We start from the raw sequence: 13,907 nt of genomic DNA on the forward strand, positions 1-13,907 counted from the left end.
CATGGTGCTTTTTTTTTAATTTTAAGAGATCATTTCCCCCTGGCAATCAGGAGAGGCTATGATAAGCAGAATAATAGTTAAACTACTCTAGCTATATCTACTGAAATTAACCATGCACAGGTTCTCTTTAACGTGTAGGTTCACCTTTTCAGAAAAAATGAACTAACACCCCCAGTCCCTTCTGTAATTACCTCCATGGCTGATGAGTTGTCAGTGCCCACACAGCCAGTATAGCGGTCCAGAGATTTGAAATCTATTCCCTCCTCTTTCAGCAGGGCTTCTAGGAGGGATCAGAGTGATTCTGATTGGTCAGCACTAGCATGGAGCATTGCTCTGATTTGTCCGGGAACCCCTGCAGAAAGAGCAGGGATTTTAGATTCCCAGACCACGACACCAGTTACATGTACACTGTCAGCTCATCACCCATGGAGGTAAACACAGCTGAGACTGGGTGTGGAGGATGTAGGATGTTGGTTCACCTTTTCGTTTTTTTCTGAAAAGATGAACTAACCCTTCAAAATACCTAACAAAAATAGCTAATAAATGTACCTATGAAAGATTTTACCTTCGTGTTGAATTGTGCTTCTCAGCTCCCTCAAGGCCTGAGTCGATGGGCTTTGGGCTTGTATTTATGGCATCAATTTTGGCTACTTCTGAAATTATTCGAAGCTCATTTACAGGTGGTTTGACCTGCTTCCATTGGGTTTTGCCTTCACATAGACTTGATTGGGAATTTCCTCTTGAAGATAACCACAGCCCCTTGACGCAGGCCTTCATGGTGGCACTACCATATAGCAGTAGTTGCGTTCTCCGATTATAGATGGGGTTCATTCTCACCAGATGAAATCTTATGCACTTTGCCCCATTTTCCAGTGCAGGCAAAATGCATGTCTGTGGGGAAAAAAAGGCCCTGCATGATATATTTAGGGTGGGTTGACCTGCAGTTTGCTGTCTTTCTAAAAATGCATGTCAACATATGCTAACACCAGATACTTTCTGGTTTAACCAAGCCCATAGGAACATACACGGGCAAAAATGTTGCTATTCATGCTAAAGCAAAATGGTGTTTGTCTTCTGACCCTTTTTAGTTTTCGCTTTTCAGGATTGCTTTGACCATAAGTAGCAATTTAACTATCTAGCTGTGTTCCCATTTCCATCTGTTAACATTGACATTTCTCCTCTCTCTTTTTGGTGGCTCTTCTCAGTATGAGCTGGTGTCTCTCAACTGTAAACTTTACTGCTGAGGGTGGTGAAATGAATTGTAGAAGGTATAGTATCTGCAGGCCGGTAAAAAGGTGGAATTGCATCATAAGCTGCATCGGGTGCTTTTCCTTGTGCTTGCAGTGAATGCTGCTTTGTTACTGCTTGCTGTTTTTCTGTTTCTTCTGCAATGGAGGTATCTAATGCCGTATTTATAGGTGGGCTGCTGATGAGTTCACAAGGATACAAATGCATCGCTGGGGTGTTCTTGGCCTCTTGTATATAGTGCTTGTAAACCTCTGGAATGGAAAAAAAAAAACGTATCCCTCTATAGCAGGGGTGTCCAAACTTTTTTCAAAGAGGGCCAGATTGAATGAAGTGAACATGGTGGAGGGCCGAACATTTTTCCGAACATTATTTGAACCATTACAATTAAATGCAAATAAATTATTTTATGCCAAGTTAATTGCAAACGACATACTTTTCATTTCATAACATTAAGATCAACTGACAGCTGAGTTTTCACAATGTATTGAAAATAAATTTAAAAAAAACTTACCTGCACTAATGTGAAGGGTGAAAAAGGTAGCTGGAGCTGAAGTCTCTGCTCGGCAGCCGGGAGGGGAAGAGAAACACACTTCACGCTGGAAGCCCGGCCCTGACGTCACCGCCCTCTGTCGCTCCCAGCGCGGCGCAGTCACGCATGCGCACTGCTCTCAAGCAGAAGACTGTCTGCCACAGAAGGGAGGGCCGTGCGACAGCCGCATTTACACAGACCAGGGAGAACGCGCCGCAGTCAGGCATGCGCACTGCCCTCTGCTCTCAAGCAGAAGACTGTCTGCCATAGAAGGGAGGGCCGTGGGAGGGCCACATTACACAGAGCAGGGAGGGCTGTTGGAGGGCTGTATTAAACCGACCCCCGGGCCGTAAATGGCCCGCGGGCTGGACTTTGGACATGCCTGCTCTATAGTGTGTACTAGCCGCAATCCAGAGCACGTAGTGTGATTCCTATCTGCTCTGCCTTCCCTCTGTTATCTGCATCATGAGTCTCTCCTGACAGGGTATACCGATACCACAGAATACAAGGGGAGCCTCCTCCCAGCACACTGCAGGTGATTAACCGCCTCAGCTCTTCATATTTCTCTATGAGACTGTGTAGGTTAGGGGTGTCCTTTCCCTCCACTCGGGTCTCAGATTACACTAACCTCTGCAGTATGTGGTGTCAGATCCCTGGAGCACAGAAATGCTGTTTAAAATGTGTGCTTTAGGAGGTTGTAGAGGAGGCAGGGCTGCAGATAAACATTTACAACTTATTTATAGGAGGAATTGTTTCACCTCTGTTTGTAACTGTAAGCTAGTCACTTCAGTGGGTATATGTAAGGGTTTGCAACCACTTAAAAAAAGAAAAGATAAAAATGCCCATAACAACCTTCTTTACACATCACCGCGGACTCAAACATGTCAACATTAAATAATAACCTTCAAGCAACCCTTGTGCATTCAATAGGTGAATGTTGGTTCACCCCAAATTGCTCTGCTACATGAAGAGGGCTGATGCACTTTAGAAATACTTTGTTGCTCTGTGATGGTCGTATTCTTCTTGCAGTGTAATATATGCAAAATGCCTGCTGTGTATATCTTCTGCTTTGCTAAGTGTTTTGATTTGAGCCATTGTTACAGTGCAGCTTGTGCCATCATTTGTTGGTTATATGCTTTGTGTGCAGGTATGGACTCTGTCCGCTTATAATATTACAACTTGTTAACAGTCCTTTTGCTTTTGTATTTCTTTTAAGCAAGCCATAGATGATGCAATCGCTTGAATCCCCTATCAACACAGTCAACGTTTATGGGGAATCCCTCCCGTAGCACTATTTTGTTCTGCTGGTGGGGAACCTTTGAAGCCGGCAGAACACAATGATTACTGCTAGTGGCTGTAGCCTCCAGCTGTAATTGCATGCAAAAAATTCAACAGGCAGCCCATAGATGCATCAAATCTCAGCCGGTTCAGCAGTGATTAGGTCCTTCTATGGCTGGCTTTACTGCTTCCTTGGTGAAGTGACCCTCTGCCATCCATGATTCATTTTCTTTCATTCAATCAGTGGGTTGAGCAAAAGAAAATGAATCAATTCCCACATCCACACATTCAGGGAGCCTTTGTTTTCTGACAGGAGACTTTCCCGCCATCAGAATGCTATAGCTGCGGTAGTGATTAGGTGATCCAACCGGCTGGTTGTACAGAAGTCAATTTAGAGGTCGACCTCTGTACAACCAGCCTGCCCATAGATGGATCAAAATTCAGCTGGTCCCTAATAAACTATGACTGGCTTTAGAGTCCGCATATATAAAATATCCACTTCCCTGATACAGATTATTTTGCTGTCTATTGGCTAATAACCAGAATGAGTATATTATAATAAAATTAAGTTTTCAAGCTTTTAAAGTGTTACTAAACCTACAACAGTAATATCAGTCTGTATATGCAGTAAATCATGCTGGTTATACTCACTGTGGAACTGAAGAGGTTAATCCCCCACACTGTGTAAAAAGTTTGATCTGGTCTTCTCTGGTCCTCCCCTTTTTTTGGGGGGGGGTGTGTGTATGTGATTGACGCAGGGCAAATCTGCGCTCTCCAGACAGAGGGTCAAGGTTTATGCAGCCTCATAGGACAGTTAGAGGAGAATGAAAACTCCTCATACAAGCTTTAACCAGTGTTCAGCCGGACACTGATAGAAGTCACAAGACTGCTCTAACTGCTGATAAGAAAAGGTATTTAGCAGTTTATATTTATTACAATAATTGCATTTCCGTGCACTGTGGGAGACCAGATATAGTGAATGCAGGGTCTGGGGAGACCAGATATAGTGAATGCAGGGTCCGGGGAGACCAGATATAGTGAATGCAGGGCCTGGGAGACCAGATATAGTAAATGCAGGGTCCGGGGAGACCAGATATAGTGAATGCAGGGTCTGGGAGACCAGATATAGTGAATGCAGGGTCCAGGGAGACCGGATATAGTGAATGCAGGGTCCGGGGAGAGAGGATATAGTGAATGCCGGGTCCGGGGAGAGAGGATATAGTGAATGCCGGGTCCGGGGAGACCAGATATAGTGAATGGCCGGTCCAGGGAGACCGGATATAGTGAATGCAGGGTCTGGGAGACCAGATATAGTGAATGCAGGGTCTGGGAGACCAGATATAGTGAATGCAGGGTCCGGGGAGACCAGACATAGTGAATGCCGGGTCCGGGGAGACCAGACATAGTGAATGCCAGGTCCGGGGAGACCAGACATAGTGAATGCCGGGTCCGGGGAGACCAGACATAGTGAATGCCGGGTCCGGGGAGACCAGACATAGTGAATGCCGGGTCCGGGGAGACCAGACATAGTGAATGCAGGGTCCGGGGAGACCAGATATAGTGAATGCAGGGTCCGGGGAGACCAGATATAGTGAATGCAGGGTCCTGGGTTTAGTAGCACTTTAAGTTTAAATATAATTCAATGCCATCGCAAGACCGCTGATGCAGCGTAAACTTTCCTTCATTGTGTTGTTTTGGCCCCTTAGGTGGAGCAGTAGCTTAAAAGCACACCAGAAATAATCATGGAAATTTGTACTCAGTATAAAACTGGCATTCAAGCTGTGGATCTGGCTGTTCTTCTAAGTCCATTCATATACTAGTATTTTCTGTATGACACATACTGGAAAAATGCAAGCCTGTATGTTAACTGGTTCTATCAGCGCCCAGCGCAGCCTCATATTTGTATTCACAGTCTGATTAAGATGAATTGTGCTGACATTTATTTCAGTCTGAGCTCATACACAGCCGTATTTGGCTAATGCTGCTATATATCCCTGGCAGGGGAGCTCACAAGTGCTCCGTACAGCCACCTATGTAAATCAAAGGCTGTATGCGGATATACGTGTGCATAAGTGCCTGCATACACACATGTATGTGTACTGGCATACAAGACTGGACGCGGAAATATTCATACAGCACCTTTGGGTTCCCTTGCAGGGAAATATGCCCATATTTAGGTCAGGTTCACATCTGTGCGGGTGGTGCCGCTGTGGATCTGCACGAAAATCCGTGCAGCCGCACCACCCACACAGAGAAATGCGGATCTGGGGCCGGTGCCTTTAGTTCTAATGGCACGGCGCCCGCACTGGAAAACGCAACTGTACTGGAAACCGAGGTTCCCGTGCGGGCTGCGTTTTCAGAGTGCAGGGACGACTTCTCTGCGTGTCACGGGGCACGGGAGTCCATGCAAATGAATGAGCTCTCGTGCCCGTGCAAAACGCGACCTGCATGGCCGCATAGATGTGAACCAGGGCTTATGCTGTGTGTCCGGATACATCTGTGTGCATGCACCCTAATTGCAATGTTTGGAGTAGATTAGTGGATTAGCAGTTTATTTTCTTTGGGGTAACCCGTCTGTAATATTGCATGAGATGAATTGTATATGCTGGTCTGTGACTTTGTACACGTGCGTTGTTGGCAAATACGGAGAACTCCTTTTGCAACTAACCTGCCTGCCTGCTATTTTGCTAATACCATTTGAATGTAACTAAGTTCCATGACAGCTTTGCGATAGCGCATTTGTCTTCATACTGTGAACATTATTCTTTGGTCTCTGTTTAGTTACAGCTTAGAGGGTCTTGCTGGCAAAACCGCCGCCAGTCATGAGTCTTCATCTGTTGTCTCCGGCAACCTGACTATGCCATCTACATATGAGGGAGAGGTTCGTAGCGGCTCTACACTTTCGTTGACAGAAGAGAAAACGGAGTCTGATCAGAGAAAAAGCACAGCTTCACACCATGAGGTAGGTTTGCTTATAGAAATGCATAATATGTTTATGCTATTGACTTTCAGCAAGGAATGCCCAGTTTCCTGTTACAATCTCCAAACTCTTAGAACAAAAGACACATTACGACCATGTTCTGGGTTGGAATTGGCCTCCTTTTTAGTGTTGGCACCACAGTGATGGGGATGCATGTGGCTCAACAGCAATCAAAGAGGCTCTGGGAACTTTTGGACTTGCAAGTGTGATCAGATGAAAGAAAAGTTCAAACAAGTTCAATAGCTCTGGCAAGGCAGCTGTCAAACTGCAAGTTATCCCTCAGCGGGCACCCAACAGTAGTAACTCCAGACATAGAAATACAGGAAATAGCAGCAGACCAAAATTGGATGAAAGAGTCCAAGATGGAGCTCCATTGCTGCTCTGCAACTGCTGTGAGGTTGTTCCTCTATGGAGTGAGTTCATACTGATTCGAATATAGATCTGTGAAGTCACTGGTTTCTCCATCCAAGTTTTATCTCATCCTGAGCCCTGATGAAGGGGAAGTGGTGTTTCCCCCGTTTTTACTTTCATCTGATCTTGGTCTGGTGTTCCTTTCTGTGTTTCTGTGATTTGGTTCATGTGGGCATCCTTGAAAATCTTCTGTAGCTGGAAGTGTGGACAAATGTTGGCTTGCATAGACTAACTATCCATTCTTCTTTTACAGGACCGTGAAAAGACCCCCTGTCGTGGGTTTGTTTACCCCAGTTCAGGATTTGCTCCTCACCTGACAAAATCCATGTCGTTAACCACTATCAGCAATCCCCTGGTGGAAAGTGAGTGTTTTAGTGTGCCCCCTGTATGTCTCCGAATGTTACTTTAACCAGCCACTGTCTTTTACAGGGGGTCATGATAATCTTTCAAAAACTGCTCTTTGCAGTAATAGACAGCCACCATAGAGCCGGGAAAGAGAAGCCTTTGCTAATTGCTAGATTTTACTAGACAGACCCATGCAGATCAATTAACACTGAATGTTATGCCTACTAACCTACCCATCTGAAGCATCCAGCATGCAAGGTTGAGTTTGTTCTGAAGATACAGTAGACATCTGTTTATCCCAAGCATGTTTAATTTCCTTTCCTCTGACATTTTTCTTCCAACACCCCCATCCCCTCAACTGTCAATGTCACATTTGTTCTTGAATTCCTCCTTCTCTGGGAAGCTCCCCTGCTTCTCATGTGTTCATCATTGTAATTGTAATGTACATTTTCTCTACCATGTAACAGGTCTTTAGCCTGCTCTGTAATATCCAGCCCACCTGCATCATTCATTCGCATAGATTCATGAATGAATGGACTACATCTCCTGTCTGCCACCTTGCAAACAGACCTGTACTTCTCAATGGACTACGAGTGTGGTAATCTGGGCAGTCATAGTCCATTGAATCTTCCTCCATCTCTTCAGTTGACAGCCCACACAGAGGTACAGCCAGAAAGCTATAGGAATAACTTGCAGGACCCTACATTGTACCTACCATCCCCTAAATGTGGGTGCAATGCTTTGAAAAAAGCACTTTTTTTCCTGCAAAAAAGAGTGCATTTATTTGATTTTTTTTTTTTTTATAAAGGGGAACTTTACCGATAACAACTTGATAAAAAAATGTCCTTTCGCAAGAAATATACATTCCACATTAATAATTATGCTACCAAAATGAGTGTGTGCTGTAAATTGCCTCCAGCATTGTTCTGTTTCTTCTTGCTGGAGGCTGCCATTTTGCTGATCCCCAGAGGCCCTGAGCAGCAAATCTTTAGACTGGCAGCAGATCGGCCTCTACAAATTCGGTACAGTGCCTAAAAGTAGAGAGCAATTGATCATGTACAGAGCGGGGTGAGACAGTGTATTACTGGATTTTAAACAGTATAGGCACTTATTTTTAATGTGTACATAGCTGTACCTGCAAAAGGGGCCAGAATGAGGTTGATCTAGCAGGATTTAATTTTCTAACTAAAGTTCCACTTTGTCACTAAAGATAGAAATGGTCTGATCTAATAAAGCATTTTTAAGATACCTTCTTTGGATGGCTTTGAAAGAATGTTTTTTGATGAAATGGAAAGAAAATGCATTTTAATTAAAGTCATAGCTGTGTTTGCTATAATGGGGGTCATTAAACCTCTAAAGCTGAATTCACACCTATGCATCTGCATTTTCCTGCTGGTTTTTTTTTTCTTATTGCTAAAGGCAGGTGCATTGACATGCACAACCATTCTCATCAAAAGCCCCTATAATGCACACTCAAATGGTGCATCAAAAATGGACATGGACTTTTTGGGCCAACGTACATCAATGCATTGCACAAATATTGGCTGTACGTTTGGATCACAGGAGTGTGCTTATTTCTGCACTCCTGTGACCCAGATTCAGCCAACAGCAGGCTAAAGCATGCTGTCATCTGACATCACAGAGCCGCTCCAGTCTTTGGATGTATTCTGACAATAATGTTGAGATCCGCCCAGATGCCTGACCTGCAGTTGGCTCAGCCATCCACCCCCGCCAAAGCCCAGTGCTCCAGTGAGCGCTGAAGGGGCAGAGCAGAGAGCCAATGACTGACAGTGACCGTTGTCTCCGCAGTGAAGACCGAGAACTGAGCAATAAGCAGTCATGTGATCACTCAGTTCTCTGTATTAAAACCAGCTGCTAACAGATGCAGCATCAGATCGATGCTGCAGCCACATAGGAGACTATCGATGTTTGTTTTTGTGTTTCGTTTTTTTTTAATATCCCGCACATCTCTTTTAAACGTGTGGTTTAAAATAGATAGCTGTGAATGGTTCTTTAATGTTTTGCTCAGCCATTTTATGGAATCTTTGATTTTATAAAAGAATGGTTTGGGGCTTGATGAATAATTGCAATGAATGATTCTGCTTACATTTTCTGGAAATGTGGTTAGACCCCGAAAATTCAATAACTCTTCAAATAATTCTTTTTAATGTGTATATATCAGGAATGTCAAACTGTTTTTTTTTCATGTTGCCTTACTTCTACTTGTTTTCTTTTTGGCCATTAGCTGCTCATTTCAAAGTGGTTGTAAACCTCTGAAAAAAAACAAAAAACAAGCATATCCTTCTATAGTGTGTCCTTGCCTCTGTCCAAAGCACCTGGTTCTGTGTGCTCTCGCTTTCCTCTGCTATCTACATAAGGTCTTCTGATATACCGTACAACATCAGAAGATGCCCCCCTTGCCCTCCAGCATGCCTCTGGTGATTGACAGCCTCATCAGTGCATGATTCCCTATGAGACTGTGTAGAGCAGGGGTGTCAAACTCCATTTAATTGTGGGCCTTATCAGCATTATGGTTGCCGTCAAAGGGCCGATTGTATTTGTAAGACCCCCCCCCCATTACATCAGATGTCAAGAATTCTACACCCTCTCTAACATCATCATGCACCTCTTTTGGGGGCAGAGCTGGAAAGCAGAAAGTGCAGGGTCTCGAGGAGGAGTGGAGTCTGTTACCAGAGTCTGCTGAAGGCTGAGACCAGGGGAGGCAGAGATAAGGGGGTGCTGCAGCTGCACTGAGAGGTGCAGGATTTGACAGAGGAATTCTATTCTCCTCTCTGATGCCGACTGCTGAGACAAGGTGGGGGCGGAGACAAGGGGATACCTGCAGGAGAGGTGCAAGGGCCACATGAAATGGCCTGGAGGGCTGGATTCGGCCCGCGGGCTTTGTGTTTGACATCTGTGGTGTAGAGGGAGGTGTGTCCATTCCCTCCACTCAGGTCTCATATTACACTCAGCTCCCTGCTCTATGCTCTTCAGTGTGTGGCATCCGATCCCCACCCCCTGCCTCCCTGGAGCTGAGTAATGCTGTGTAAATGTTTCCATCTGTAGAAGAGAGAGGCTGTAGATAAACAGATACAACATATGTAGGAGGATTTGTTTCATTTTGTCGAGGCTGTTCTCCCCAGTGAGTATATGTAAGGGTTTACAACCACTTTAAATAAAATGGGCTCCACATTTTTAAATTAAAAATAAGAAATGCTGCATGTTGCAGTTATTGCTCAATCCCTTTCAAGAATTAAACAGGTGTTACCCTCACCCCCTTGAAGTTTTAATTTCATGAATTCAGCCCACCCTAAGGTTGACATGTCTGATATATAGCATGATGGTAAAACCATGTATCCTAGATACATGATCCTTTTTTTTTTAATGGTACCTCCATCTGAAGTTGTGGATAGATCCAGATGAAGGATGATGATCATACAGTTGACATACATGTCTTTAACCCACAGTCTGCACCCTGCTTCTGCCCCTCTGTTTGTTTTTCTCTCTCTTGTTTTGTATTTGCATGCTCTAACGTCTGCTGTTAACCCACTTCTCAGTTCAGACCCGGATGCGACCAAAGAGGCGAATCTCGTTCTCCTTCAACATTTCTCCGCTTATTCCTAAGTCTAAGCATGTCTTTACTGTTGGTTCCTCGTCCAGTGATGACGAGTCGGATAGTAAGTAAATACTGCCACAACAGAGCACTGTATGTCCATCGCTAGGATATCCACTCTGCTATTCACAGCCTTTCCTGCTTTGCCTTGCTTATGTCTGAGAAAGTGATTTACTGTCAGGTTACCTCTGTCAGGTGTCTTGTGTAATCATGATGAAAAGGTTCAATTGTGATAAGACTGCTAGAAATCACTGCTTGTTCAGGTAGTGGTGTCCATCTCCTTTGGATCTCCTGTGCTGTAGATGTGATCCTATTAGAGGACCAACAAAATCACTGTAGTTTCAAGCACTGTAGACCCCTAGAACCTAACCACACACGCTTTGGAGGTGAAGATTCCTAATGTTGTACACATTGCAACATAACGGCCATTTTAATAACACTTGCAGGCTAATAAATGATTGTTGGGAGAGACTGACTTGAGTCCTAAGATGTTTTGTTTTTTTTAATTTTCAGGTTCACAGTCCTTAAATATCCCTAGAAATTCTCTGGCTCAAAGGTAAGTGTGCACAGTCTAGTGGAAGGTAGTATTGGATATGAATCATTACTATACAGTATTTATATATAGCGCCAAAAGGTATGCTCAGCGCTGTACAGTAGCAAGGGGGACAGAACATGAGACAAGACAGTAACAATACACTACACGAGGGGTTCGAGGGCCCTGCTCTTTCGGGCTTGAATCATGGTGAACAAATATTTTATTCCCAGTTAGTGAAACGTTTGGCAGTGTGCTATGTCACACTGTACGGTATTTAAAGGAGACGTAGAGCCAAAGCTTGTTTGGATGTATTTCTCCTGTGGATCACAGGAGTGCAGTTCGTTCTGCACTCCTGTGACCCGTTTTCAGCCGACAGTGGGCTAAAGTCCACTGCCGGCTGACGTCAATCAGCCTGTCCGGGCTGAGGAAAGTTCCCAACTGAGAGCCTGAGCCAGCCGCTCCCTCCACAGCCTAGCACTCTGTGGAGTAGGGGAGGAGTTGTTGGGGGGACTGACAGTCACTGTTCTCTGCTCAGAGCAGCAGGGAATACTGAGTGATCAGCGGTGTCGGGGGGGGAATCATTTTCAGGTTTTATTGGCATAGAAATAAACTTCACTGGATGCTTCTCCATCGATTTACAACAGAAGCAAAATGTATATGGACAAAACCAGCTAAAATATCAGGCCCGGTGTGAACATCGTTTAAGATTGCAGGAATCAACTTCACAAGTCCAGCGTACACCCTTTAGATTTTGACCAGACATGTGCCCGCTTCTCTCTGCTCATCCCACTGCTCCACCCAAGAGTTGGGGCACATGGACTTGTATACATTCGAATACCACTGACATGGATAGGGATCCTGTCCTTTGGCAGTCAAATATTTCTCGCTTCAATGAAAATCCATGTAGTTCTGGAAACAATGTTTGGTCTGGTTCTGATTAGGAAAACGGGCATCAAATGGTGCGGTCTTGTAGTTTTCAATCTTTGCACGAATATTGTCTGCCATTTTTCCTGCTAAGCCTCGCAGTCCGCACACCCCCACTTCAATGTCACTTCTCGCAGAGCTGATTGCTCACTTTAAGCCTTTGAGGACCGTAAGGTTTTGGAACGCCAAAAGAATCAATTTTTTTGTTTTTTAAGTTCGTATACTTCAGTTGCTGTAACTAAGCCATTTCATGAAATAATTGGCAAAAAGCTAGATCCATTTGTTGTTTGTTGATAAGAAATAATATTTTGACTCAAACCAAAAAAAAAAGTTCTTAATCCGATGATGCACGCAATTACAAAGATGGGACAAATACGTCCCTTGGTCCTCAAAGGGTTAAGCCTTAGAGCCAGCGGGGGACAAATGCAGCATTGGGCTGATGCTGCATCCACCTAAGTGTGATTAAAAAAAATAAAAATCCCATACTTCTTTTACAGTAGAACTATACACAAAGTTTTTTTTTTTTTTACATATTAAAGTAGGGGAGGGTTGTAACACCTATCAATTTATTTTTTTGCTATCTCTGTCCCATTGGCAAAGATTTCTCTTCACCTCTTGTACTATAGCTTAAACAGGAAGTGAGAGAAAAAATAAAGGGAATTCCTTGGGGACCCCCAGGTCACAACTAGTGTCTCTTGGAAATTGTCCCTTCTATTACTTTTCTGGGGACTGCCCAAAATGTTGGGTTTCTTTTACTTTCACTTTTGATGATAAAAAGGATAAAGAGGGTGAGTCTCCCTAACTGGGGCACAGACAGCAATAAAAACCTAATAGGTGTTCTAATCCCTCTTCACTTTATCCAAAACTAAAAATAAAGTTTTGCCTCTAGTTATACTTTAAATATTCTTACAGCGAGCACCTGCAAATGAAGCACTTTTTTGCTACAGTTATTATATTGCAACAACAATTTACCCAGCTCTTCTACATATATTGTACCAGTGTTGCAAACAGTCAGTATTTTTACTGGCAGCCACTGAAAGACAGGCACTTTTCTCCTGCCAGTAAATGCCAGTGACAGGAAAAGGTTGCCAGTTAAAAATATGGCTGGCGCTTGGTTCATGCCCATGTGCCGTTCCAGTCTGAGACCATTCAAGTGTCTGCTACAGTGTGTTCAGGCGGTGCCAATGGGGGGGAGCAGGTCTGGAAGAGGCAGTGCCTGTGTATATCATGGGATGTCATGGTCCAATGGAGCCTCATGTGCGTGTCTGCGGGATGGGCGCTGTGGGAACAGTACTGTTTGGACTGGAATGGACGGAGTGCCAATGTGACCCAGGAGGGGACTTGTCATGTCAGTGAGGTGCCATCATCATCTGCGCTGCTATCACTATCAATGTCATATATGTGTCTGCCGATTCTAATTTTTTGCCCTCCTGAGTCCTGTCCCTGAGCTACTTACTTACTATAGTGACATAACATAAATATGTTGTTTGCCTTAATATCTTCCTTAAATCACATTGATAATTGCATATTGTACTTTTTTGCAGTCTAAATACTGAAATTTGCACTTAAAACCGTAATTTTTTAACTTTTGGAAATGTCAGTATAAACTTGGCTGTGCCAGTAAAATCTGGGTGTCGTGTCTGTGAAGTTCAGTCTGGTAGGTTGGCAACACTGTATTGTACATTCAGATGCGTCCCTTCCCTGAAGGAGGTTACAATTTAAAGTTGAATTTAACTGCATCTGAGTGCGACAAACTGAAAATTTTATTTCATTTTTTTAATATTTTAAGGCAAAACTACCCATGCTTTATTTTGTTGAGAAACCAATTTGAACCCCTCCGGCCGTCTTGAGCAAAGGCTAATAATTTGTGTTGCTTTTCTTTCCTGCAATCCACCTGCCCTTAGCTCAGACATGCAGGCAGGAGAGTGTGCTTAGTTGAGGCAGACCCTCCTCCAGAAGAAATTTAAAAAAATGCCCATTAAGACTCCTGGAATGTTTGATGTTATTTTGGCCTAGGCCCAAACCAGGAATCAACTAAAGAAAA

At 43.9% G+C, this 13,907-nt stretch overlaps 1 protein-coding gene and 1 pseudogene across 2 annotated transcripts in view; one reads left to right on the forward strand and one right to left on the reverse strand.

Moving 5' to 3' along the window:
* Nucleotides 1-13,907, forward strand: part of AKAP13 (A-kinase anchoring protein 13) — a 425,147-nt gene that overhangs the window by 318,558 nt on the left and 92,682 nt on the right. Inside the window, exons 13-16 of one of the 2 annotated variants that reach the window (XM_089687654.1) lie at nt 1,206-1,268; nt 5,837-6,017; nt 6,700-6,808; nt 10,918-10,960. In XM_089687654.1, the coding sequence (XP_089543780.1) occupies nt 1,206-1,268; nt 5,837-6,017; nt 6,700-6,808; nt 10,918-10,960 (396 nt within the window). The remainder of the gene's footprint in view (nt 1-1,205; nt 1,269-5,836; nt 6,018-6,699; nt 6,809-10,917; nt 10,961-13,907) is intronic. The other variant, XM_089687655.1, reaches the window with a different exon arrangement.
* On the reverse strand, nt 11,684-11,996 carry LOC149454371 (cytochrome c oxidase subunit 6B1 pseudogene; annotated as a pseudogene).

This window comes from Staurois parvus, unplaced genomic scaffold (genome assembly GCF_062004578.1).
Source record: "Staurois parvus isolate SC_StPar_1 unplaced genomic scaffold, SC_StPar_1.0 ptg000432l, whole genome shotgun sequence".
Classification (NCBI taxonomy): Eukaryota; Metazoa; Chordata; class Amphibia; order Anura; family Ranidae; genus Staurois; species Staurois parvus.